General features: G+C 37.7%; 1 protein-coding gene and 1 long non-coding RNA gene across 2 annotated transcripts in view; one reads left to right on the forward strand and one right to left on the reverse strand.

Moving 5' to 3' along the window:
- LOC131536612 (B-cell receptor CD22-like) overlaps positions 1–21,944 on the forward strand; it is a 62,352-nt gene extending 40,408 nt beyond the window's left edge. Inside the window, exons 6-13 of the mRNA XM_058769631.1 lie at positions 16,430–16,684; positions 16,770–17,018; positions 17,107–17,173; positions 18,163–18,205; positions 18,361–18,441; positions 20,583–20,663; positions 20,801–20,866; positions 21,025–21,944. Of these exons, the coding sequence (XP_058625614.1) occupies positions 16,430–16,684; positions 16,770–17,018; positions 17,107–17,173; positions 18,163–18,205; positions 18,361–18,441; positions 20,583–20,663; positions 20,801–20,866; positions 21,025–21,045 (863 nt within the window). The 3' untranslated portion in view covers positions 21,046–21,944. The remainder of the gene's footprint in view (positions 1–16,429; positions 16,685–16,769; positions 17,019–17,106; positions 17,174–18,162; positions 18,206–18,360; positions 18,442–20,582; positions 20,664–20,800; positions 20,867–21,024) is intronic.
- On the reverse strand, positions 1–27,673 carry LOC131536649 (uncharacterized). The gene is made up of 4 exons (XR_009270032.1): positions 27,024–27,673; positions 14,913–15,140; positions 14,741–14,830; positions 1–104 (listed from the first exon to the last, which is right to left on the reverse strand). It is a non-coding gene; the product is annotated as an uncharacterized LOC131536649 (long non-coding RNA).
- Between the last annotated feature and the right edge of the window lie 291 nt (positions 27,674–27,964).

Below are 27,964 nucleotides of genomic sequence, written 5' to 3' on the forward strand. Positions count from 1 at the left end.
CTGAAATATATGTCTTCGTCAGCTGTTTGGCCGCTCCGTGTCTCCGTACCGTAATACCACAAATAGACGTGCAGCTGAATCCAGGTGGCGGAAACTGTCAATCACTGTCATGAAATAAAATCACAAATATTGATCTCCTTTTAATTATGTAAAATGAATTGAATATATCCTTCTTTAGAAATCATAGTCTCCTATTATTTATTTTAATTAAATAAACGTTTACTTTTTTAATAGTCATGCGACTCGTTTTTGAGTAAGAGAGATTAATCATAACCTACCCCGTTTCCGTTACACTATAATACCCAAGTTTACCACTGGGCTACATCCTCCCCCTTCTAGACAGTTTTGATGTCCTCATCAAAATAAACCTTAGAGGACTCTAATAGTTTTAAGGGTAGAGACCAGATTTGAACAAGTGAAACACAACGCCATGGGGTGGCACCAGAAAGTTCGACATAGACTGCTTCTGGAGTCTCCGTAGAGTCCACTTCCCACCAATACCCCATGGCTTAGGACTGTCACAGGGTATTCACAGGGCTTGCCAAGTTCATCGTAGCTCAGCTTGACCACTGGACGGGTGACTCTTTTTGAACGCTCAACTTGTTCACTCTCAGCTTGAGTGTCCGAATAGGAATTGACGTCTGCCCCCTCTTCTAGAACGTCGACTTCTGGATCAGCGTGAAGAGGCAGGTTTGGAAGATCATTGACCACCGGCTCTATCTCCGCAGGGTCTTGAGCTTGTCTTTCAGGTTCTGTGAGGATTGGCTCGGATTGCTTTGTGGACAGTTCTGGACCTGTCAGCAACTTTTCCCAATCTAACTCAACGGGTCTTGGCAAGTACACTCAAAAAAATGATTCGGTCTAAATTGACATTTTATGTAATTCAATTGCATTACAATTTTCCATCCATTTAGATTACATAGTTTTAACATAAACAAATCAATAAACTTAATGCGATTCATATGCATCAGTCATACGTGAATGAAACAGGTAAGATTTATGTAATAATTCACAGCAAAGTCCCCACACTGCTCAGTGTTCATGTGTTTCCACACTACAGAGTGTTCAAGTAGAATTGAAGCAGTGCTGAAGTTAAGAAGATAATTATGTGATGATTGATCATTAATGATGAACAGCTGCTGTTATCAAGAAGAATCACCGAAGGAAGAGAAACACAAGAACTACAACTGACTTCAGCCACAGGCGAAGATGAAATCAACTGAAAAAAAAGACATTAAATCTCTCAAGATCTGATTAAACAGCTTCACAAACAGCATCAGATTGACCAGATTGACTTTATTTCTGTCAGACTTCTAGAGAAGCTCTTATTGAGAATTAACAGAGGTTTAGATGCTTTATTGTTTTGTTTGAAATCACCATCAAAGAGACCAGTGTTTCCTTTTGTTGGGCTCTGGGCTCTTGATCCCTTGACACTTTGGTGTTGCTATTATACTGGTTGCTTTAATTGTGTGTTTATATAAAACACACTTAGTTTAGCCAGTGAAACAAAGAAAAAATAGAGTTGGGGGCAGATGATCTACCGATCTAGTTTCAAGTCCAATGTCTTACGAATATGTGTGGATTTGTTTTATAGCTTCAGATCTAGTAGCATTGTAAAAGATAATTTGAATAATTTACAAATCACTTTGTGCACAAAAAGTTTTCATCTGCAGCAATTCAAAGACCACAGACATCAAGAATCAGTGTATGAATCTCAACAATGGTGACAGTCAAGAAAATGCTTCATGTTGCAATGCATGCTGGGCAACACCATAGTACAAGACTCCCCCATGTATCCCAGCATGCATTGCAGCATGAATAAACAATGCAGCTGAATTGTCTGATTATTTTCTTTTATTCTTACTATTTTATTTTACGTTTGCTGTTTTAGTTGTGACTTTTAGTAGCTTGTTTTGTGATGTTTAGAGTTTTATCTGAATATTTTGTTGACTGTCACCATTGTTGAGATTCATACACTGATTCTTGATGTCTGTGGTCTTTGAATTGCTACAGATGAAAACATTGTGTGCACAAAGTGATTTTTAAATTATTCAAATGATCTGATATTTACAATACTGCAAGATCTAAAGCTACAAAAAAAAACTAAAAGCGGTATGACATCTATATAATCAGATATTGGACTTGAAATGAGATCGGTGGATCATCTACCCACAACTCTTTTTTTCCTTGGCTTTGCTGGCTAAGCTAAGTGTGTCTTATAGAAACACAGTTAAAGCAACCAATACAATAGTAACACCAAAGTATCAAGGGTCAAGAGCCCAACAAAAGGAAACACTGGTCTCTTTGATGGTGATTTCAAACAAAACAATAAAGCATCTAAACCTCTGTTAATTCTCAATAATTCTCAAGAGCTTCTCTAGAAGTCTGACAGAAATAAAGTCAATCTGGTGAGTCTGATGCTGTTTAATCAGATCTTGAGAGATTTAATGTCATCTTTTTTTTCAGTTGATTTCATCTTCGTCTGTGGCTGAAGTCAGTTGTAGTTCTTGTGTTTCTCTTTTCTTCGGTGATTCTTCTTGATAACAGCAGCTGTTCATCATTAATGATCAATCATCACATAATTATCTTCTTAACTCCAGCACTGCTTCAATGCTATTTTAACACTCTGTAGTGTGGAAACACATGAACACTGAGCAGTGTGGGGACTTTGCTGTGAATTATTACATAAATCTTACCTGTTTCATTCACGTATGACTGATGCATATGAATCACATTAAGTTTATTGATTTGTTTATTTTAAAACTATGTAATTTAAATGAATGGAAAATTGTAATGCAATTGAATTACATAAAATGTCAATTTAGACCGAATCATTTTTTTGAGTGTATACTTCGTCGTACTCTAATTCTGAGGACACGTCTTCATCGTGGTTGTTTGTCTGTACCGGTTCTTTTGTATTTTGCTGAAATGCTCTGGTCACAGGTCTGTGTTGTGACCCCACTTCCCTTTCATCAACAGGGAGTCTCACCAGATAACCAATGGGTAACAGGTGATTACGATGAATAGTCTTTTCTGCTCCCATGCCTCTCTCTGGCTTGATCTTGTAGACAGGTAAGTTGGGTAGTTTCTCCATAACAATATATGGTGAGGATCGCCACTTGCATTTCAATTTGTGCTTGCCTGTGACCCCAAAGTTTCTCAGTAGCACCCTGTCGCCTTTGTCAAGGACTTGTTCTTTGACGTGCTTGTCGCGTGTTTTTTTGTTTCTTTGGTGGTTCTTGTCTGACGATTCTGTTGCAAGACTGTAGGCTCTTTGGAGATCTTGCTTGAGCTTAGCAACATACTGAAGGTATGTCCTCGGTCACACCAAAACAGATGTCTATCGGTAAGCGAGCTTCTCTGCCGAACATTAGCTGGTAGGGCGAATAACCAGTTGCATCGTTTTGAGAACAGTTGTAGGCGTGGACCAACTGACTGATCTTTTGACTCCATTTTTGTTTTTGCTTTGGATCAAGCGTGCCAAGCACTGACAACAGCGTACGGTTAAATCTTTCTGGTTGCGGATCTCCCTGAGGGTGGTAAGGCGATGTTCTTGACTTACGTATACCCAACATCATCAGAAGGTCTTGGATCAGTTTGCTTTCAAAATCACGGCCTTGATCCGAATGTATGCGGGCAGGGAGTCCGTAGTGTACAAAGTAGCGCTCACACAGTATCTTGGCAACTGTGACCGCCTTCTGGTCTTTGGCTGGAAAAGCTTGGGCGTATCGAGTAAAGTGGTCTGTCACTACAAGGATGTTGGCGTAACCTTGGGCGTCTGGCTCAAGTGACAGAAAATCGATACAAACTAGGTCTAGAGGGCCTTGGCTGGTGATCTTTTTTAAGGGAGCAGCTCTCTGAGGAAGGGCTTTGCGAGTGATGCATCTGCCACAGTTTTTGATGTACTGCTCAACCTCAACTCCCATTTTCGGCCAATAGAACCGTTGTCTGATAAGTTCAATAGTCTTGTCCATGCCCAAGTGACCCGACTCATCATGCAGAGATCTCAGGACCATCGGAACATACTCTCTGGGCAGTACCAGCTGATTTACCGTATTTTCATGTTTCTCAACCTTTCGGTAGAGCAGATTGTTTTGAATGAACAGCTTGCTTGCTTCTTTGTTCAACAGGACAGAAGTTGGATTGTCGGGGCTGGTGAATGAGGACCACCCCGAAGTGACTGTTTGACTGGAGCGATAGTAGAGTCAACATCTTGAGCGGTGACCAGGTCTTTGTGACTGAGCTGACTCAACGAACCGAGATCCAACCTAACTGGGAAGGCGAAACACTCTGGTATACCATCAGGCGACACTCCGAGTGACTCAGCAATAGTTGTATACTCTGTTAGAGTTTCACGGCACTTGATCTGTTTACACAGAGCTTGGACACATTCAGTCGGTACACTTTGCCAGCCTTCCTCCGTGGTTGGAAGAGGGTTGCGTGACAGGGCATCGGCGTCGATGTTGCTGCTACCCGGCCTGTACTGCAGTGTGAAATGGTACGTGGCGAGTGCTGAGAGCCAGCGGTGACCAGTCGCATTGAGTTTTGCAGTCGTGAGAATATAAGTTAGGGGTTGTTATCAGTTCTCACGGTAAACTGTGCTCCATATAAGTAGTCGTGGAACTTGTCTACCACTGCCCACTTAAGTGCCAAAAACTCGAAAGCAACAGGTCTCAAGCCCTCGGGGTACTCTTGGTTGAGGACAGCGCCGAGCCCATGAAAACTGGCATCAATGTGAAGTATGTAAGGCTTGGTGGGGTCGGAAAATGCCAGCACAGGTGCATTTGTGAGGCAGTGTATGATCTTTTGGAATGCCTCTGAACATGACTGGTCCCACCGGTCACCAAAAGGCTCATTGACTTTATAGTAGGTCTTGTCTGATGAAGAGGCAGACTTTCAATTCTTTTGGGTGGGAGGATATCCTTTGCACAGCTCTGTAAGGGGTCGGACAATGATGGAGTAGTTCTTTATAAAACTGCGGTAGTAGCCGCAGAACCCCAGGAATGACTGCAGAGAAAGAAGGTCGGTTGGCTGCTTCCACCGCGTCACTGCTTCAACTTTGTCTGGGTCTGTGGCGATGCCGTTCTCAGAGACGATGTGCCCGACATAGGTGACTTGTGAGCGACAGAACTGGCACTTGTCGAGGGACAACTTGAGTCCAGCTTCTTCAAGGCGAGCGATGACCTTGAGGAGTCTTTGCTCATGCTCTTCCAGAGTCTTACCGAAAACAATGAGGTCATCTAGATAGACGATCACTTCCAGCATGTGCATGTCGCCGACGGCCTTTTCCATGAGCCGTTGAAATGTCGCAGGGGCCCCTGTGATCCGCTGCGGCATCCGCTCAAATTGGAAAAACCCCAAAAGACAGATGAAAGCGTTTTTTTTCTTTGTCCTCTTCTGCCATTGGGATTTGATAATAGCCGCTGCGCAAATCCAACACTGAAAACCACTTATTGCCGGACAAACAATCGAGAGCGTCGTCGATTCGTGGTACAGTGTACTGATCTGGGGTAGTTCTCCGGTTCAGGGTGCGGTAGTCAACGCACATACGAAGTTGACCATTTTTTTTGGTATACACTATAATACCCAAGTTTACCACTGGGCTACACGCAGATTTACCTAGCCTTATCTCCAAATGACTACAGCCCCATTGACTCCCTCTGCCAATGCATTGATGAAATAAACTGTTGGATGTCCCAGAACTTTCTTCAGTTAAATAAGGAGAAAACTGAAGTCAATGCATTTGGAAACAAAGATGAAGTTATCAAAGTGAATGCATACCTTGACTCTAGGGGTCAATCAACTAAAAACCAAGTCAAAAATCTTGGGGTGTTTCTGGAGACAGACCTTAGTTTTAGTAGTCATGTCAAAGCAGTAACTAAATCAGCATACTATCATCTCAAAAACATTGCAAGAATTAGATGTTTTGTTTCCAGTCAAGACTTGGAGAAACTGGTTCATGCCTTTATCACCAGCAGGGTGGATTATTGTAATGGTCTCCTCACCGGCCTTCCCTAGACGACCATTAGACAGCTGCAGCTCATCCAGAACGCTGCTGCCAGGATTCTGACTAGAACCAGAAAATTTGAGCATATTACACCAGTCCTCAGGTCCTTACACTGGCTTCCAGTTACATTTTGGATTGATTTTAAAGTACTTTTACTCGTTTATAAGTCTCTAAATGGCCTAGGACCTAAATACATTGGAGATATGCTCACTGAATATAAACCTAACAGACCACTCAGATCATTAGGATCGAGTCAGTTAGAAATACCAAGGGTTCACACAAAACAAGGGGAGTCTGCTTTTAGCTATTATGCCGCCTGCAGTTGGAACCAGCTTCCAGAAGATATCAGATGTGCTAATACATTAGCCACTTTTAAATCCAGACTCAAAACTCATCTGTTTAGCTGTGCATTTGTTGAATGAGCACTGTGCTACGTTCGAACTGATTGCACTATGTATAATCACTTTCTATTCTTAAATGTTTTACATTCTTTTAAAATCAATTTTTAAATCACTTTGTTTTTATTGTTGATTTTTATTATTTTAAATTTCTTATTATTTTTAATGACTATTTCACTTCCTTTGATGTAAAGCACTTTGAATTACCATTGTGTATGAAATGTGCTATATAAATAAACTTGCCTTGCCTTGCCTTGCCTAGTGCTATATGCTGTATTAACAAAAACATTAATGGCATTAATCAAAACACTTACACTGACAAGCTACGCAATATCGCGTTCATAATCGAATGCGATTCATCTGATTCTGTGATAATGAACGCGATATTGTGCAGCTTGTCAGTGATCTACGGCTCTGTGTATTAAATGCCGCTCCATCTGAAGGCATGTGATGGAGATTTGCTATCACAAAACCGGCTTTACTGACGAGATGCGAATGACAATCACATGCGATTTATTGTGCAGACCTTTTTGTTTGTTTGTTGATCACAAAGTACAAAGAAGATGAGGAAAACTCAGATGCCGGGTGTAATCAAAGTGCCGACATTACTGTCTACAGTGCGTGGAATGGTGCGCTGTGATTGGTTGAGTGGATATATTGCATTCTGCAGAAAAGCGAGACTGGCGTTTGTCGTGGTTTGGAAAAAAAGGGAGAAAACATGACAGAATAACACGGCAGATATCACATTTTGCGTAAAATTAAAAATTGGCTTTTCAATACCGACTAGATACAATACTGATTTTGGCGGAAACGCTTTTTTAAATTTTATTTATTATTTTATTTATTTATTTTTAAAGGGGTGGTTTACTGCTTTTTTTCTTTGCTTGATTGTGTTTGTGGGGTGCAATATAACATGTCTTCATGTTTCGTTTGTTAAAAAACGCCTTATTTTTCATATATTTCACCTTTATTGTAAGCCGCTTTCTCCTCTGTCTTTTGAACGACCGGTTGACTTCCCGATTCTATGAAACCACGCCCTCAGAAACAGGCAATGGGCTCAGATTGGTTAGTTGGGCCGGTGTGTTGTGATTGGCTAAACGGCGTACTGCATACTCCATTATCTTTATGGGCGACATAGTTGCATGTGCTTCGCTCACATGTAAATAATGGTGTCAATATTTCCGTATCAGTTTGAGCCAGAATCAGACCCAGAAAGCGATAATGAAGAGAGTCAAGCATAACTTCTGCAAGCACGGCTCTTACAAAACGTTTCTGAATGGAAGTTTGCTGTTGTGATTACATATAATTTTTTGAAGTTTGTACACGTTTGCCTTATACACACAAAATAGCATCGAACTAACTGGCTATAACCAAACAGCGTTGGCTTGTGTTTACGTTCTTGATCAAATCGAAAAATTACGTCATAAATTATACATGGAAAATGCATTTACAAAATTAGTACATAATTACAAATTCGGGTTCAAAATGTTTGTACGCGTTTCCCAGTCAACACGTGAGATCACGCGATGATGACAGTGACATCACACTATTCTCATATGGTGATCCTCACAGTGTGAGTAATATATGAGCTCATTGTGAACTCAAAATGTTGAGCAGGTTGAGACAAGGCAGCTCAAATATCAGTCGCTGGGGGACATTCTACTTCCTGTTTCTCAACACTATCACAGAGATATCACAGTGCTCTCACATGATGAGCTCATGAGTGCACGCCCAGCTAACAGATTTCTGTTATAAGAACCTTCTCCAAACATACAACTGACTTCCAGACACAACCTTCGATGAAATCAACTGAAATAAAAGAATCACCAGCTTTACTCATTATTAACCAGACTGACTTAATTTCTGTCAGACATCTACAAAAGCGCTTATTGAGAATTAGATGTTTTATTGTTTTGTTTGACGTTACCATCGTGGCGAGTAGTGTTTGCTTTAGCAAATATATATAGCAATATATTTTTGGGGGGTGCTATAACTGTGTTTGTAAAGCACATTTGTTATGGCAAGGAAAACCAAAAAGAGACTGCAACCAGGTGATATTGGTTTGTTATTGATGTCATCACCTAGTTTCAATATGCAGTCTCAGGTTTTATTAATCTAAAGTTTCTAAATATAATAGTTCTGTGTAGAGTACAGGATCCAGCAGTCTCATAACCAGTTAAAAAGGATTATAAAAGTATAAAACACAAACATTATTAACTATCCTGTAATTCAAACACAAAGAGAGACATCAAGAATCAGTGTATGAATCTCAACAATGGTGACAATCAAAAGCTTCATGCTGCAATGCATGCTGGGTACCTAGTCTCTGTGCAGTGAGTGCACTTTGACTTCACATTAGTATGAGCACACAGTGAGGGCGCTGTGAGGTTACACTTTTAGCTCACTGTTACCTCACATTGTGACCTCATCATGAGTGTCCTGTGAGCTCATGGTGACATCACTGTGAGATCAAATTGTTGACTGGGTTGTCATAGACACACGAAACATCATTTAACTAACTGGCTACTAAAGCCAGCGTTGGCATTTGTTTACGCCCTTGATAAAACTAAAACATTACGTCTGAAATTATACATGCAAATACATTTAAAATTATGAAATCTTACTTACAGGTTGTGGCCCAACAACTGCTGCCTCTGGTTTTAAAGTTGGAACCGCTCCATGTTTTAGTAATAGTTTCTGTGTGAATCCGGCATTGAACTTGTGTAGATTCTGGAAGCTGTCTTCCGTAAATTGCGCAGCACAGAGAGCTAAATTAGGATTGTAATTGTCAGGAAAATAATCAAACATAAATTTTAACCATTGTTGACAAACTACAGCATCCGTAGGAAGCCCGAACACAGAAGACCTGACAGCTGGGTGAAAATAACACCGTTTCGACAGCATGGCTACAACTCTAACTATTTCTCTTCGACAAAGCCGCAGAACATGGCCTTGCCCCCTTTTTTGCATGTTCCGGAGGGAGGGGTTGATGGGTTTATTACGTATGCAAGCCGGGAAGCATCTCGTTGTAGTCCCGTATGAGTCGTTTTTGTAGGCATTAAACTTCCTGATTTTTAAAAGACGATATCTCCGCTTACGTTGAACTTTCAGCGCAGCAACTTTGCAGATACTGTTCATGCACCAACAGCAACATTACACACTATTTAAAATGAAAAAAGTGAAATCGCAGTAAACCACCCCTTTAAATGGTGTGTATCGCATTTTGGAAGCAAACTTTTCAAGTATAATAGCAACATGACACAATGCACAGTTGGGTATTTTAAGTAAAACTTATTCGCCATGAGTCATACGCCATGTATGATAAACTTTCTTAATATACCAAAGTGTCTCCCAGTAAGCAAACAAATTTGTCCCAGATTTGGCACGCATTCATCCGGCACTGGCATACAGCATGTGGGCCAAACATGGCCCGGGTTTGGCAGAGATGGTACCGGATTTAAGACGGCACACAAGACATGGGCCAGATGTCAAATGTAGTATTTGGCCCAGATGTCAAATATAGATATGTGGGCCACATAAGTATTGCTGATCTTGACCCACATTTCAAATCCATTTCATATATTTTTGGCTAAAATACCAATGTTTTCCCATACATAAAGGTAATATATTCACATGTGAAACACTGTTAAATGTTTTTAAATATATTTTTAAAATATATTTTTAAAACGCATAACATAAAGCTCATGTTGTGTTTAATTATGTGTTTACATATATGCAAAATTATATTCATGCCTCATATGATATTATATGTCATATTATAGAATAGTATATCCTGTTGTTTTATTTATATACAACTGACTTCAAACAATGTTTTGCATTCACTGCTTTCATATTCTCATTCAATTTACAGTTTGATGTAGGCCAACTAAACAATACATGACGAAGTTTCAGGACATTTTATTTGACGTTTATGTACTATTTATGTAAATGCATAACTTTGATGTGTTTTAGGTAGTGATGGTGAAGCTTCATGAAGCATTAAGCTTTTCAGCCAAGTGGTTCACAAAAGGGTTAATTTCTGGAGGCTTCATTTGCTCACAATACCACCTGGTGGCCAAAGAGTGTAAATCAAGCAGATATATTACAGACAGAGGTGTAAAGTCCAGGGGCCAGAAAGTAAAAGTCCTGCCATGTGTTTATTCCACCCATGAACTCAGCAGCTGATTTCACCAGAGGAGGAACCAAGTCATTCCTTTCAAGTCACAAACGAGTCTCAAATCAAATCCTCAAAGAGATAAAGCTAATGAGATAATTAAGAGACTAATTAAATGATGATTGTGCGTTAGTGATGAACACCTGCTGTTATTGAGAATTACAGAGGATCAGATGTTGATGTTTTATTGGTTAAAATGATGCCACCATCATGGAGAACAGTGTTTGAATTATTAAAAGGGTCAAGAGCCCAACTAATGTGAAGTGATTTAAATTTAAGTTGTTAAATGTATTAACTTTAACTCTTTGAGGACTTGGGATTTGATTCATTTGTGACTTGAAAGGAATGACTTGGTTTCTTCTCTGGTGAAATCAGCTGCTGAGTTCATGGGTGGAACAAAAATATGGCAGTAGTTTTATTTTCTGACCCGTGGTCTTTACACCACTGTCTGCGATATATCTGCTTGTTTTACACTTTTTGGCCACCAGGTGGTATTGTGAGCAATTGAAGTCTCCAGAAATTAACCCTTTTGTGAACCAAGCTTAATGCTTCATGAAGCTTCATTTCACCATCACTAGTTTTAGGCCATGTTGGCCAATCAGAAGCCTGAAAAAGTTTCCAGTAGGCGGAGATAACAGCGCAGGCTCCGACGTCACAAGCCAAAAACTCTGGTTTTGCTGTCTACACGATAACACTGCAACCGGGGTTTTTGAAAATCTTCACCCTGGCAGGAGTTTTCAAAATGTTCGGTTTCAGTGACCTGGTGCAGCATTTGCGTGAGGACGAACGGCCAAACCGCAAAGAAAAATCTGTTGTTTTGAAAAAACAAAGTTTGTGTGGACAGAGCCAATGAGCGCGCGTTGAGCATTCAAATCACATTTAAACTGGAGCGGACGAGCTTACCATGGTAACAGGGCGTCAACTCACTCAGCTGACAAGTAGCAAGAGGCTGTCTCTCTGCTGTTTTCACTGCTTTCAGGTAAGTTTAGTCCCTAAAGTTACACAAATAATACATACAACCATTCCTGACACTTTCTTACATGTAATTGACACGTTTATGTTGAATCTTTACTTTACATGAGTGGTTAGTGTCTTCAAAAAGACCGTTAGCATCACAACCGTTAACTAGCTATTGAGGCTAACAATTAGAGGTAAGCTAACTTATAGATTTGAGCTCTTATTAATGAACGTTTGAGCTTTTAAGCACCTTTTATGTGTAGATGAGCGGCTTTGATAGTTTTGTAAATGTTTTGCTAATACTTTGTCAACAGATTAATGGAAGTCACTATAAGCTAATTAATTTAACCTAAAGGTCTGCACTGTGGGGTCAATCAGTGACGTCACTTACGTGAACTAATGGGCTGAAACTATTTCAAACACGTTTTGAACTTTCATTGCAAACAAATATTGCTAAATTGTACTGTGATTTCAGGAGCGTCAGAAAAAAATACCTAAAACGGGAAGTTACAAGAAAATTTGTAACGGGAGCTGCTGACAGAGATGCAGCAAACAGGTGATCTGAGAAAACTTATTAAATAACTTTATATGAATTTTTCACAATATATTTCAACTATTTAAAGATGTTTATCAATGCAAGCAAGTGTCATTTGGTCAGTATTTGTCTTTTGAATACCTAGGTATTGTGCTGAAAGGTGCTCCACGCATTCTGTTCATCATTATTTACAGGCCTCCAAATACTCCCCAGCCTACCTTGACTCTAGGGGTCAATCAACTAAAAACCAAGTCAAAAATCTTGGGGTGTTTCTGGAGACAGACCTTAGTTTTAGTAGTCATGTCAAAGCAGTAACTAAATCAGCATACTATCATCTCAAAAACATTGCAAGAATTAGATGTTTTGTTTCCAGTCAAGACTTGGAGAAACTGGTTCATGCCTTTATCACCAGCAGGGTGGATTATTGTAATGGTCTCCTCACCGGCCTTCCAAAGAAGACCATTAGACAGCTGCAGCTCATCCAGAACGCTGCTGCCAGGATTCTGACTAGAACCAGAAAATTTGAGCATATTACACCAGTCCTCAGGTCCTTACACTGGCTTCCAGTTATATTTAGGATTGATTTTAAAGTACTTTTACTCGTTTATAAGTCTCTAAATGGCCTAGGACCTAAATACATTGGAGATATGCTCACTGAATATAAACCTAACAGACCACTCAGATCATTAGGATCGAGTCAGTTAGAAATACCAAGGGTTCACACAAAACAAGGCGAGTCTGCTTTTAGCTATTATGCCGCCCGCATTTGGAACCAGCTTCCAGAAGATATCAGATGTGCTAAAACATTAGCCACTTTTAAATGCAGACTCAAAACTCATCTGTTTAGCTGTGCATTTGTTGAATGAGCACTGTGCTACGTCCGAACTGATTGCACTATGTATAATCACTTTCTATTCTTAAATGTTTTACATTCTTTTAAAATCTACTTTTAAATCACTTTGTTTTTATTGTTGATTTTTATTCTTTTTAATTTCTTATTATTTTTAATGACTATTTCACTTCCTTTTATGTAAAGCACTTTGAATTACCATTGTGTATGAAATGTGCTATATAAATAAACTTGCCTTGCCTTGACTATATCATCATGCATCTGTAAAACCTAAAAATATGAATTCTGGTATTTTAATATTTTTGTATGTTTTTTTATATTATTATTATTATTATTATTGCATTTCACCTCTGCTGTAGTTTGTTTAATTCTAATAATCCTGACATTGTATACTACATTTTGTTGGCTATGTGACATATTGTTCCTATTCTTCCATGCTGATGGCTGTGCTGCAGAGCTGGAGCGGAGCTGGAGCAAAGCGCCATGAACCATCTGACTAGTAAGTAAAACCTCAAACATTCAAAAGTTTATCAAATATTCAAAAAAATATATAAAATAAATATCAAATATTTCCTGTATGTCCTACAAGGCCGTCTTGTTTAACTCTGCTCTGAGGACACTTCATACACAACAACCTACAGAGGGGTCAATCATAATTCAAAAAAAGACACAGTTGATAATAAAAAAGTTATTTGAAATTAAAATTAATAACGGTAAGACAGAACCAGTACTGTAAACGCACCTCACTTCAAACTGTAACGGTCTGTATGTATATTATTTTCTAAACTTTAAATGTAGTGAAGTTTTTGTTCAAGCAGACTTTGTTACTTGTGGAAACCTCACGCGAGCCTGAAAGATACTTAAAACTTAAAATATTATTTGCACTCTTGAAGACTGTTCACCAAATACTAAATTTCAGTTTGTTTGAATTGTATTTCAGGGCAGTTTGTGAAGACCGATAACCTGGACAGAAGTCAGTTCAAGATCCAGCCTCCACACCAGACTTCTCACTCACAAAGATTGCTGTCTACTAGATATTATGTGTACTCTTCAGACTTAGGTTCATGCAGATATTATTCAGGGACACTTGAATATTGCAAAAATAGAGAAACTACCTTATTTAAGAATTTTGTGTTAATTGTGTTAACATTAAACAAATATATATTTCTTTTACTGTTTTTTGTTTTGTTTTCCAAAGCACCTAAAAGCCAATTCACACTGCCATACTCCAACAGGGTGAACACACTGACCAAGCAAAACAAATAAGCATGTTTGTTTTTTTTAATAGCTTTTTATAGTTTTTGTGAAAGTGTGAACTGACCATAATGCTGTATGTTAGGAGTGCGATTCATTCAACTTGGTTTGCTGATTAAACATGATTAAATATTTGTTCAGAATATTGTCGTTGTTGTGACTATTCATCTGGGAGGGGTGTGTATCAAGTGGCTTGGTTATGGTTTTGTTGAGGCTGACATGCGGAACCCATCTGGTCCAGCGTATAGCACCAGAATAGAGCCAGCTATGGTCATACAGGTATGGTCATACAGGACCTCAGATCCCACATAGCAATTTTAATTTTTCTCTTTTCTCTGTACGTTTGTTGTAGGTGTTGCTATGATGTCAGTCAGAGTGGCTCCTCCTCTTCCTCTGATCTTTCTGATCATGATTCACGGTGAGTCACTGATGTTTCAGAAACACTTCTTCAAGATTCTATTTTATGCTTTTCTCAAACATCTATTCAGATCATTTGCTGTATAGTCATTGCACAACAACATTATATAGCAAAAATAACACATAACAAAAACAAAAATAAGTATACCTATAGCCAGGACTGTAACTTCTCAGGGCTTGATTCTTGGGGGGTGTCATTGATTTCAATCGAGGGGAAAGTCAGTGTCCAGTTCTTGTTCTGGGGGATAAACTGCTTTTGAGCCTGTGACAAAATGTCTGTGATCCGTTTGTTAATGACACAATAGACCTGAAGCATTTACCAGATGACAGCAGGTCAAAATGGCTGTGGCCAGGGCATTTCAATTTTTGGCTGCTCTTCTGAGGCAGCAAGAGTTGAATAAGTCCTCCAGGGAGGGCAGTGGGCAGCCGATGATCTTTTGTGCTGTACTGATGACCCTCAGGACAGCAGCTTTTCTTGCAAGTGGTTTTGCCTGAGGATCCTCAGGATGGGGGTGAGGAGGAGATGTGTTATTTTCTTCTCCTGTATGCTGGGATTAAGAGCAGAGGCATTACAACCAGGGGGAAAGGGGGGACAGAGAACATAGGAAACAGAGGCGGAGAGGGCCTACAACAAAACATCTGGCAATGCTGAGAAAAATGCTGGGTAGCAGTGGTTTGGCAAGTCGGAGCGGCATCCATGCTTTTTTTTTCTGTGTCTACTGCACCTCTGACACCTGCCAGAGCCAACAACAATCCATGGAGAGCCCAGTGTCCTGGCTATCTCTTTCGGTATATTATGTAAGTGCAAAAATTCACTCAAGGTCTGCTTAAACTGTAGTTCTATGATCATAAGATCTTGGTTACTGTATGTAGGATTTGCACAGCTTAACTTAACTTTGGTGAACAAACATAAGAATGCACATAAAGAGCAATTAGAGTGAGAGCGTGAAATCACAGTGTCTATACTTGCCGTCATCTTGCTTGCAAAAGCTAAAATAAATAAATAATAATTTAAAAAAAATAAAAAAAGAAGAAGCTATTATTCAGTGTAAATTCTGTGTTTCAGGGGTTTCTAGCGCTGATTGGGGTGTGAGTTACAGTCATTCACACATCTGTGCACTAAAGCACTCATCAGTGATAATGAGCTGCACTTATACATACCCTACTGGACATCAGGTCAGGAAAGCTTTCTGGACCAAAAAACCTGTAAAAGGTGTAGAGCCTCCAGATCTGTCTGAGGACCCTGAATACAGTCAGAGGCTTCAGTATCTGGGAGATAAACAGCAGAACTGCACCATCAGACTGAGTCATGTGACACAGAAAGATGCACACATGTACTGTTTCAGATTCACTACAAATGTAACAAAAGGAAGATGGGTCGGTCATCCAGGAGTGAATCTTACTGTCACAGGTGACTTTCATGAGGTTTCACTCTTCTTCTGTGCATTTTGTTGAATAATATTCAGTGTATGACAGCAGCACTAGATATAATGTGTGTGTTGTGTTCAGATCTTCAGGTGGAGTCTCCTGAGAGAGTGACAGAGGGAGATTCAGTCCGTCTGACATGTAAAAGCAGCTGCGCTCTGACTGACGGAGCAACATTCATCTGGTACAGAAACTCACAGCCATTAACTGAGAGAAGAGACAGAAACAATCAACTCCTGCTGCAGTCAGTCAGAAGAGAGGATGCAGGCAGATATAGCTGTGCTCTACATGGACACACTTACATCTCTCCTGCTGTTTATCTCAATGTCACGTGTGAGTACAGATTCAGTTTATTTTTTAAACTTATTGAGTTTTGTTTGAAACTACACATTTTATTTTTTGTCGTCTTTAGATCCACCAAACAGTGTCTCAGTGTCCATCGGTCCATCTGGTGAAATAGTGGAGGGAGATTCAGTGACTCTGAGCTGCAGCAGTGATTCAAACCCACCTGCAGAAATCAGCTGGTTTAAAGGAGGAACAACTGTAGGATCTGGAAGAATCTACAGCATCTCAAAGATCAGCTCTGATCACAGTGGAGAATACAAGTGCAAGTCCAGAAATAAACATGGAGAGAAATACTCTGCTGCTGTGACTTTAAACATCACGTGTAAGTATAAAACATATGATTTTTTCCTCCCTCTGATTATTAACTTTAAAATGCATCAGAGGTCTTGAATTGGATATTCTTGTAGACCCACCCAGGAATGTCTCTGTGTATATAAATGGATCTGGTGAAATAGTGGAGGGAGATTCAGTGACTCTGATCTGCAGCAGTGATTCAAACCCACCTGCTCTGAACTTCAGCTGGTTTAAGGAGGATCAAAGCTCAGCTGTTGGATCTGGACAGAGTTTCAGTGCACTACAGAGTGGACGCTTCTACTGTGAGGCTCACAATCAACATGGATCTCAGAGATCAGACTCTGTTACTGTCACTGTTAAAGGTAGAACAGCTTATTTACTTACATTGCTCCTTCTAAAGTGATGCAAAATAATCTGTTCACATGTTTTATTCTTTTGTCTCTGTTGTAGGACGTTTCGTGATATTATACATATCCATTGGAGTGATTTGTGGTGCAGCAGCGATGGCACTGATTTGGTAAGATGTGTGTAGTATTTTATCACAAACAGAGCAATGTCTTTTTTGGGGGGGAAATATCCAGTGTAGAGGAAAGATTTGTTGACAGACTGATTTGAAGACTGATCTGATCCCAGTCAACAATTTGATCTCACAGTGATGTCACCATGAGCTCACAGGATACTCGTGATGAGGTCACAATGTGAGGTAACAGTGAGCTAAAAGTGTAACCTCACAGCGCCCTCACTGTGTGCTCATACTAATGTGAGGTCAAAGTGCACTCACTGCACAGAGACTAGATACCCAGCATGCATTGCAGCATGAAGCTTTTGATTGTCACCATTGTTGAGATTCATACACTGATTCTTGATGTTTCTCTTTGTTTTTAAATGACACAGTAGTTCAAAATGTTTGTGTCTTATCATGCTTTTAAAATCTTTCATAAGCTATTATAACACTGCTGGGTCCTACGCTGTATAATCACACAGCTGTTTATTAAAAAACTTTAGATTAATAACTTCTTACAAAGACTGCATAATGAATCTAGGTGACGGTTGCGCTGTTATCATCCGTAACAAACCAATACCACCTGGTTGCAGTCTCTTTTTGGTTTTCCTTGCCATAACAAATGTGCTTTTCAAACACAGTTACAGTAGCCCAAAAAAATATAATGTTATAAAGTCAAGGGTCAAGAGCCCAACTAAAGCAAACACTAATCACTTTGATGGTAACGTCAAACAAAACAATAAAACATCATCTAAATCTCTGTTAATTCTCAATAAGCACTTTTGTAGATGTCTGACAGAAATAAGAACCCCGCACATCTTTTTGAGTTCACAATGAGTTCATATATTACTCACACTGTGAGGATCACCGTATGAGAATGATGTGATGTCACTGTGATCATCGCGTGATCTCACGTTGACTGGGATCAGAAATACTAAATGTTATTGAACAGTTTAGACAAACAGAGTTTCAGCTAAAAAATGATCATACTCAATATCTTTAAGGAGGAGCAGGATGAAAAAGAGAAATGACACTCAGGAGTCTCAGGTGAGAAAATGTGTTTGGCTATCAGTAGTGTGCTGATCAGGTCAATTAATTGGTAAATCAAGCACAGAATGCCTGAATGTAGTTGCGAATTTATATACTGAGTTGTTCATCAGTATTTTTTTTTATCTTGATTGTGCTTTTATTCCATGTCAAAGATGAATCATTCCAGAAGTCATCATGACAAACATAAAGCTTGTGATGCTGAGATGAATGAACCTGTTTATGAGAATGTACGGGTAAGGTTTGCTGATTTACAAAATACTAAATTCTCCTCATGTTCAGCAAAAATTAATTAAATCCTCTTCAATGTCAGTGTGAGAATGTGAAATGTCTATCGACTAAATATATTGTCATTTTAAACAACAGAGAACAAGCATGAAAAGTTTTCAGATAGAGCACCATTAGCTAAGGAGGTACAGGGCTTAGCGATGATTGGTCAACACACTAGTCTGCAGATGATACAAAGAATATAATTTATTGCACTGTAAAACCCGACAAGTTAGGGTAACTCAAACCGTTTGAGTAAACCGATTGCCTTAAAACATTTAAGTTTTTAAAACTAACAATTATGAGTGCTCTGAACATATTTCAGTTGAGTTCAGTTAAGTGATTAATTAAGTGCTGATTGAGCATTAGTGATGAACACCTGCTGTTAACAAACAGAATCACTGAAAAAAAGAGAAACACAAGAACTACAACTGACTTCAGCCATAGCCTTAGATGAAATCAACTGAAATAAAATACTTTAAATCTCTCAAAATCTGATTAAACAACACCACAAACAGCATCACCAGCTCCACTTATTAATAACCAGATTGACTATATTGCAATTTTGGTGGATTTATTTTATAAATTGCATTGGGTCCCGCAGAATGTGTTGTTCTTGCCGAAGGAAGAGGGTGGACATGGCTTAATACATCTTCAAAGTAGGATAACAACCTTCCGGTTGCAGTTTGTACAAAAACTACTAGTTGCTCAGTTGATTTTAAATGGTGTGCTGTTGCATATGTGATTTTACACAATCTTGAGAACTTGGGACTGGATAAGACTCTTTTTCTTATGGACACAATGAAACCGAATACTTCCAGCCTGCCAGTGTTTTACAGAAATATTTTTAAGTCATTTCATTTTTAAAAAAGCAGAGAGCTCAACGTCTCTTTACTGGCTGCTGGAAGAGCCTTTAATTCATGGAGCACGTCTGGATTTGTCTGCCAGTGTACTTTTCCCAGGACTTAGCAAGACACTCATTGATAGTAAAGTCACCAACTTGGGACAGTTATTGGGAATATCTGGACTTGATTTTAAGAATGAGAAGGCAACGGCTCGACGTATTAGTGAAATGGTGGACAGCTCTCAATGCAACAGAAAAGACTCTGCTGACTGTAAAAAAAATTAAGTACAATGTAAAAACATGTATGCACACAATAAGTGCATTGTATCAAATGTACATTGTAGTTAAGGCCACCTAATATAAAGTGGGACCGACTCTTTTCCTTGTTTGTTTTTTTCATTGAATCTGGAAGGGTTTTCCGGAGTCTTTCTTGAAGCTGTTGAATCTATTCGTGTAGACTTTTTTTCGAGCACTGGGAAGGTTTTGTATAAGTGTTGTGAATTAATGAATGTTGTGTATAAGTGTTGTGTAATTAAGTTTAACAAAAAAAAAAAAAGTTAAATAAGAAAATTGATACTCCATGGTGTGATTTTTTTTTAAAAGTTGAATATGGATATAAAACCTGAGTGGAGAGCACTATATAAACCACCGTTGACTAAAAAAACAGTTTACAGTGGAGAATCCTTCATGGTGCTGTAGCTGTCAATGCTTTTACTTCGATCCTAAATCATGAGATTGGTGCTGGTTGTTCTTTTTGCAAGAGAAACTATCTTTCATGCATTTGCGAATTGTGCTAGACTGGAACCGTTATTTTTGTTTTTAGGTAGTATTTTCAGGAATTGTAATGAATCTTTTTCTATGGTGTTATTTATTTTTGGTTTTAAATATGTAATGAAGAAAATATTTATTTGTCAATTGCTGAATTTTGCTTTAGGCCAAGCTAAATTGGCTATGTAAGTAGAAAGAAAAAAGTGGAACAAAACTTGGAACAACATATAGTTGCAATGTTTTTAAACATGGTGCAAACTGATTGATTTTAAGTATTATACACATATGGAAGATCTTGTTTCCAAGATAGTTGGTGGAGCTTTGTGTTCTGTTTTTGAAGGTGATTTGGATTTTACACGTGAGTTGAGGTTGTTCTCTTTGTAAATGAACGTTATAATGTAATTGTGTTGTGAATTATATTTGTAATAAAGGATTGTTAAAATTCTAAAATTCTCTCTCTCTCTCTCTCTCTCTCTCTCTTTTTTCCCAATTGCAAAGATAAATCATTCCGGACCTCATCATGACAAACGTAAAACTTGTGATGCTGAATTGAATGAACCTGTGTATGAAAATAAAATGGTAGGTTTTTAGGCTGAAGTTTTCATACAAACTCTCTTCACCTATAGTCAAAATAAATTAAATATTCTTCAAAGTCAGAATGTCTCCGAATGTCATAAACACAATTCTAATTGTATTTTGTCTCTTCATTCATAAAGGCTGCTCAACACGGCTCTAATGTGTGTAAATCTGAACTGAACTCCCATGTTTTTGAAAATAGTCCAGTAAGTAAGAACACCTACTAACTAGATAATAAAAAAATCATATTAGCTTTTTAACATTTTAACATCAGAACAACATGACTGATGTTCTTGATGTCTTTATTAAATATATCATTATAATTTTTTTTTCTCTTTGTTTCTTTCTTTCTTTTCATTCTCAGCATAAGAAGAGGAGGAAGTAGTGTTTTGGACACAAAGCAAACATTTTACAGCTTTGACAAATCGATTTGTTAGTGGAGACCTGAATGATTGACAAGAGTGTCCTGATGATGTTTGACTGAAGGAATTTGTGGATCAATTTATAGATAGTTGAGCAAAAATGTAAAAAAAAAAAAAAAACTGGTTAATGAATTGATAAAAGGGTGTAATCACTTAAGTGTGGTTTCCCTTTAAACTTTAAATAATGTAAGCATGCTTTATTTAGATGTTTAATGTTTTAATGTCACCTAGTTGTGCAATTTTGCAATTTAACAAATATAAAACTGCATTATATTTAACGATTTCAAGAGAAAAACAAATGATCAAAATACAGTTTATTTTGTTTATTTTAACATTGTGATCATATAATTCCTTAACTTTGTTGGATATTATTAGCCTAAATAACCCGATGAAATACACAGTCGTAATACGTAAGCTGGCTACTTTTACAACTTCCCTTACAAAAAATAACCACTGTTTTGCTACATTAACCATAGTTTGAACATGGTATTTGTGGTCATACAAATGGTAATACACAAAAAAAAAACTTTTACTGTAATAAAACCATGGTTAATTTTCGTAAGCATTGTTGGGATCCTCCTGTTGTGGTCTGATTTCAGCGTGTTTCTGCCTTTGGTTTTGTTGCCAGTATTTGCAGAACCTGTCAAACTGATGATGTTGTTTTCTTAATTTGCTGGTGCTTTTCTATTTGCATGTTTTCTTAAGTTGCAGCATATTGAGCTCTCTCGGCCACCATGTGTATATATATACAGTGGGTACGGAAAGTATTCAGACCCCCTTAAATTTTTCACTCTTTGTTATATTGCAGCCATTTGCTAAAATCATTTAAGTTCTTTTTTTTTTTTCCTCATTAATGTACACACAGCACCCCTTATTGACAGAAAAACATAAAATTGTTGACGTTTTTGCAAATTTATTAAAAAAGAAAAACTGAAATATCACATGGTCCTAAGTATTCAGACCCTTTGCTCAGTATTTAGTAGAAGCACCCTTTTGATCTAATACAGCCATGAGTCTATTTGGGAAAGATGCAACAAGTTTTTCACACCTGGATTTGGGGATCCTCTGCCATTCCTCCTTGCAGATCCTCTCCAGTTCTGTCAGGTTGGATGGTAAACGTTGGTGGACAGCCATTTTTAGGTCTCTCCAGAGATGCTCAATTGGGTTTAAGTCAGGGCTCTGGCTGGGCCATTCAAGAACAGTCACGGAGTTGTTGTGAACCACTCCTTCGTTATTTTAGCTGTGTGCTTAGGGTCATTGTCTTGTTGGAAGGTAAACCTTCGGCCCAGTCTGAGGTCCTGAGCACTCTGGAGAAGGTTTTCGTCCAGGATATCCCTGTACTTGGCCGCATTCATCTTTCCCTCGATTGCAACCAGTCGTCCTGTCCCTGCAGCTGAAAAACACCCACACAGCATGATGCTGCCACCACCATGCTTCACTGTTGGGACTGTATTGGACAGGTGATGAGCAGTGCCTGGTTTTCCACACATACCGCTTAGAATTAAGGCCAAAAGTTCTATCTTGGTCTCATCAGACCAGAGAATCTTATTTCTCACCATCTTAGCAAACTCCATGCGGGCTTTCATGTGTCTTGCACTGAGGAGAGGCTTCCGTCGGGCCACTCTGCCATAAAACCCCGACTGGTGGAGGGCTGCAGTGATGATTGACTTTCTACAACTTTCTCCCATCTCCCGACTGCATCTCTGGAGCTCAGCCACAGTGATCTTTGGGTTCTTCTTTACCTCTCTCACCAAGGCTCTTCTCCGCCGATAGCTCAGTTTGGCCGGACGGCCAGCTCTAGGAAGGGTTCTGGTCGTCCCAAACGTCTTCCATTTAAGGATTATGGAGGCCACTGTGCTCTTAGGAACCTTAAGTGCAGCAGAAATTTTTTTGTAACCTTGGCCAGATCTGTGCCTTGCCACAATTCTGTCTCTGAGCTCTTCAGGCAGTTCCTTTGACCTGATGATTCTCATTTGCTCTGACATGCACTGTGAGCTGTAAGGTCTTATATAGACAGGTGTGTGGCTTTCCTAATCAAGTCCAATCAGTATAATCAAACACAGCTGGACTCAAATGAAGGTGTAGAACCATCTCAAGGATGATCAGAAGAAATGGACAGCACCTGAGTTAAATATATGAGTGTCACAGCAAAGGGTCTGAATACTTAGGACCATGTGATATTTCAGTTTTTCTTTTTTAATAAATCTGCAAAATGTCAACAATTCTGTGTTTTTCTGTCAATATGGGGTGCTATGTGTACATTAATGAAAAAAAAAAAAAAATTATATATATATATATATATATATATATATATATATATATATATATTATTTTTTTCTGTATTTGCCTGTACTGTATTGCAAACTGCAAGTACTGTTGGCTCTTGTCAAGAATATTTGTAATGTTAAATGATGTTAAATATATATTTTATTTGAGAAATCAGACTTTAGCCAGGTTAATTAATCGATATGCTGTAAATGAATCATTGCCAAATAAAAATGCCAGAACAGATGACTGCAGTGGTGAATAATTTATCATTATTGTGTGCAAAAAAAAAAAGAATAATTCAAACCATCCAACTTTTAATGCTTTAGGTTTTGTGAATCATTGTCTTTCTCCTGTGTCTTTGCACCAACTCCTGGTGAACCTTGTTTGCACTTCACTAGTTATTGACAGACATTTCCTCATTTGATGAGAGAATGTGTTTTACAGCACTGCACTGCTGGTGGACATGGGCCTGATTCACAGCACAGCACAATCAGACCCTTCATTGGTAAATAAATAAATACAGTACATAAATGAACATGGTTCTGATGTGGCTTCTTTTGAAGATTTGAGGAACAATGAACAAGGAACAGAAAGTGTCTGTGTCGTACAGAATACAGAGTCTGTCAGTTCAGGATTTGAATAAAGGTATAATGCAGTTCACAGGCCTCTTATCAACACACAAAAGAGGAAGAGAAACGTGTAAAACAGAATTTTATGATCTTAAAAGCTCCAATAAAACTCACTAAATTAACTTCAAGAAAAAATAAATAATAAAAATCCCACAATTGCATTTGTTCGCTGTGAAGGAACTCAGTATCTGTGGACAATCCCGTCTGAGAAATGAAAAGCTCCACTGCATGTGAAAGTTGCTTTGAAAATGTGAAAAACTTTGCATGTTGTTCTCCCATCTGTTTTCACTTCCTCTTGTATTCATGCACTGACGGATGCTGCTTCATTTGCCCTGTCCTTTTTGTGATGAGGTATTTTCCTTATGTTACAAAAAATACTCTTTGAATGGATTTAATCAAATCAGGTTTTGAAGCATAAACTGAGAGTAAAATGTACTTGAAAAGAGAAAGATAAAGCATTCATCCTCAAGAGAAATCATCTTTTGATTGTAAACTTCTGTCCTCACTGTATTGCTTCACCCCTGAAAGACGGTAAGACAATTTCTCTGTTTGTAATTTATAAATTTACATTTTAAAAGAAAAATAAGAAATGTCCTTGTCGTCTATACGTGTTCATACTGCGTGAAATAATTCAAACATTCAGTTGAAGCATGAATACAATTTCAGGTCTAGAGTTTTGCTGACATAATTTCTGATATATACACAGCAAAATCCCCAGTGTCAAATTAACACTGCCGGGTGTCTATATGTGTCCGCACTACAGAGTGTTAAAAGTAACACTGAAGCAGTGTTAAAGTTAATGAGGTAACTAAGAGATTCATTGAGTGATGATTGACCGTTGAAAACACCTGATGTTAACAAACAGAATCACCGAAGAAGAAAATCAGAATTTTTTAAGTCAACATTGCAGTGGTCAGTGTTTACTTTAGTTGGGCTCTTGACCCTTGACTTTTTAATATTACATTTTATTTGGCTGCTATAATTGAATTATAACAGAGAAGCAAAGAGCAAAAGTCGTCAGGTGGTGATATTTACATTTAGTAATTTAGCATACGCTTTTATCCAAAGCGACTTACAAATGAGAACAACAGAAGCAATCAGTTGTAGTATTAAAACTACTAAAACAGATCCAAAGCTAAAACTTTCTAAATACTATATATAAACATTCAAAAAAATAAAATAAAGAAAAATAAAGAAATTAAATAAACAGATGCATACAATTTCAAAACTTAAAATGTAAATGACAGAGGTGTAAAGTATTGGAGCAAATGTAACTAATTACTGTACTTGAGTATCTTTTCAGATACTTTGTAGTTGTACGGAGTATCACAGATATCAACAACTTTTACTCTCTACTCCACTACATTTTTGAATGAGTTTCTGTACTCTTTACTCCACTACATTTGAACTGAGTGTTGCAGTTACACATTACATTTTGCATGGCACATAGCTTTTCTGCAGCAGTTTATTTCTGCTACAAAAGATGTGATATCGCCAACTACAGGGCACTGAAAGTACTATACCTTGTGCGTTTTGCCCTTACTCACTCAACCTTGTCAACAAGGCTACTTTACATGAATGCGAGTTCCTTAGCAAGTAGTTGTGAATCACAGGTGTTTTAAATATAAGGACATGACTGCAGCTGGCAATGAGGCCGAAACCAGCACATCCAGTGCAAGAAGACTTTGACCTTTTAATTTTCTTTTTTAAATTTAATTTTCTTTATTTTTATTTATTTATTGCAATTTTGAGGTGTTCAGTTTTATTTTGGTTATAGAAAATAAATGTGATTGCTCTCCTCACAGATCAGCTCTTGTTTTTGTTACATGTTCTCTGTGCTTTCTCTTAGACTTTTGTCACTTCCTGTCTCCCGTGGTGTTTGTAGTCAGTTTGCATACACTGAAAAAAATTTGGAGTAGGATTTACTTGAAAAAAGTTAGGAAAGTTTTTTCACTTAGAAAATGTGAGTAATTTCAATAGAATTCCCAAGTAAAAACTAAACACAAAGAACTGTAGCTTTAATTAGAAAATCTCAAGTAAAGTTTACTTGGAATTTCCCAGTAAATTGTATTGACTGTTTGTTTATATATTTTACTACACAATAATCCTAGTTATCTTATTTAAAATTACCAACGAAAATAAGTAAATTTAACATTGCCAGTTAGAGTTTGATGAGTAATTTCTACGTAATTATTTTAAATTAAATCAGCCATTTTCAAGTACATTTCAATTAGTCACGGTTTATAAACTCTACTCAAACAACATAGCACTAAATATAACCATGCTATTAAAGCATGTGGTTAATTTACGCACATATAAGTAAACAAGTAGACAGCGTGTTATCCTTTCTAAGATAATATGTCCACTTAATAGAATTATTACCCAAATTAACTCAGAGACATCAATACTTGGTACACCATACACAATGATGGTAACAATCAGTGGTTATTGTTTGAGTATGAATGGGTCATTTTGAGTAGAAAATGAACTCCATATGTCACAAAATAGTAAGTTACTAAACCTAACCTCAAAAGCTACTATAAAACAGTGTAAATACAACTCAAAAATAGTGAAAAGTGTAACCTTTTTAATTATTCATGCCCCAGTGCATGATGGGAAAAATGGTATCATAACTTTGGTATTTACTTAAAGAATCCTTGTAAACATAACAAACAATTTCAGGTAAAATGTACTTATAAATTCAAATTTTAATTTCTACAAGCATAAATTGAGTACTAATATAGATTTTACTCCTTTTTTTAAATTCTTGCCTGAACTAAATAATTTCATGTAGAAATTACATTTGTTTTTATGTAGTATTTACTTCAGCACAAAATCATGTTTATCAGTGTATTATCTTAAGTTTGTTAGCCTCCTGTATATATAACTACATTAGTTTATCAGTAATCCTAAAGAAACACTGAGCCAAACACACATGCTAAAGAAAACAACAACTTACTTACACATAGAAAGACATGGTTACAAATAGTGAAACAGAAGTGAAACAAGTAGTAGAAAGAGGAGAAATAAAAAGCGATACTTACATCCTTTGCTGGAGTCCCTGCCTGGTGGAGTCGATGGTCTTTACACTCTTCGGTCTTCACAAGAGGAGGCCTTCACACGACCGCTGCCGCGGTAAACTAAGCTATTTTATATCCGTCTAATAAACCACTAATTGACTTCAGCTGGACACACTTTCCTTTTTAGCACAACACTGACAAGGTACGCGATTTCAGCACATCTCCACACAGAAAAAGCTATGATGACTATCACGTAATGATCTGAATAATTGAGTTAGATTTTCTTTGTTGGTTACATCAACACAGAGAACAACATAAGAGCTGACATTTTCAGTATAATCAGACAGATGTTTTTAAAACTTACTTTGATCAAAATCTTAAGTTTTAATTTATACACACAGACATCAAGAATCAGCGTGATAATCACAACAATGGTGACCATCAAAAAAGCATGTTGTAGCCAATAAAAACTCATTCAAGGCTCCCATCATGCATTGCGGCATTAATAAATTATGAGCAGAATTGTCTTTGTAATTTCTTTTATTCTTACTATTTTTTTATTTTTGCTCTTTTATGTGAGTTTTTAGTAGCTTGTTTTGTGATGTTCAGAATTGATCTGTTTATCAGAATATGCTGTTTGTCACCATTGTTGAGATTCAAATGCTGATTCTTGATGTCTGTGTGCCTAAAAGAAATTATTAAAAAAAAAATATATATATATATATATATATATATATATATATATATATATATATATATATATATATATATATATATATATATATAAGAACAGCTTGTAAGAAATCCTTCCAAAATGTATAGCAAACAGAATATTTCACTGTGGAATCGCAAGGTTGCTGTAATCAATAAAGGACATTTAGCTCAGAGATTAGACTCAAAATGAGTTAAGTGATTCAGGTCAAGTAATTATTTTGTTAGAACATAATCATCACTAGGGGTGTGTA

This window comes from Onychostoma macrolepis, chromosome 01 (assembly GCF_012432095.1).
Source record: "Onychostoma macrolepis isolate SWU-2019 chromosome 01, ASM1243209v1, whole genome shotgun sequence".
Taxonomy (NCBI): domain Eukaryota; kingdom Metazoa; phylum Chordata; class Actinopteri; order Cypriniformes; family Cyprinidae; genus Onychostoma; species Onychostoma macrolepis.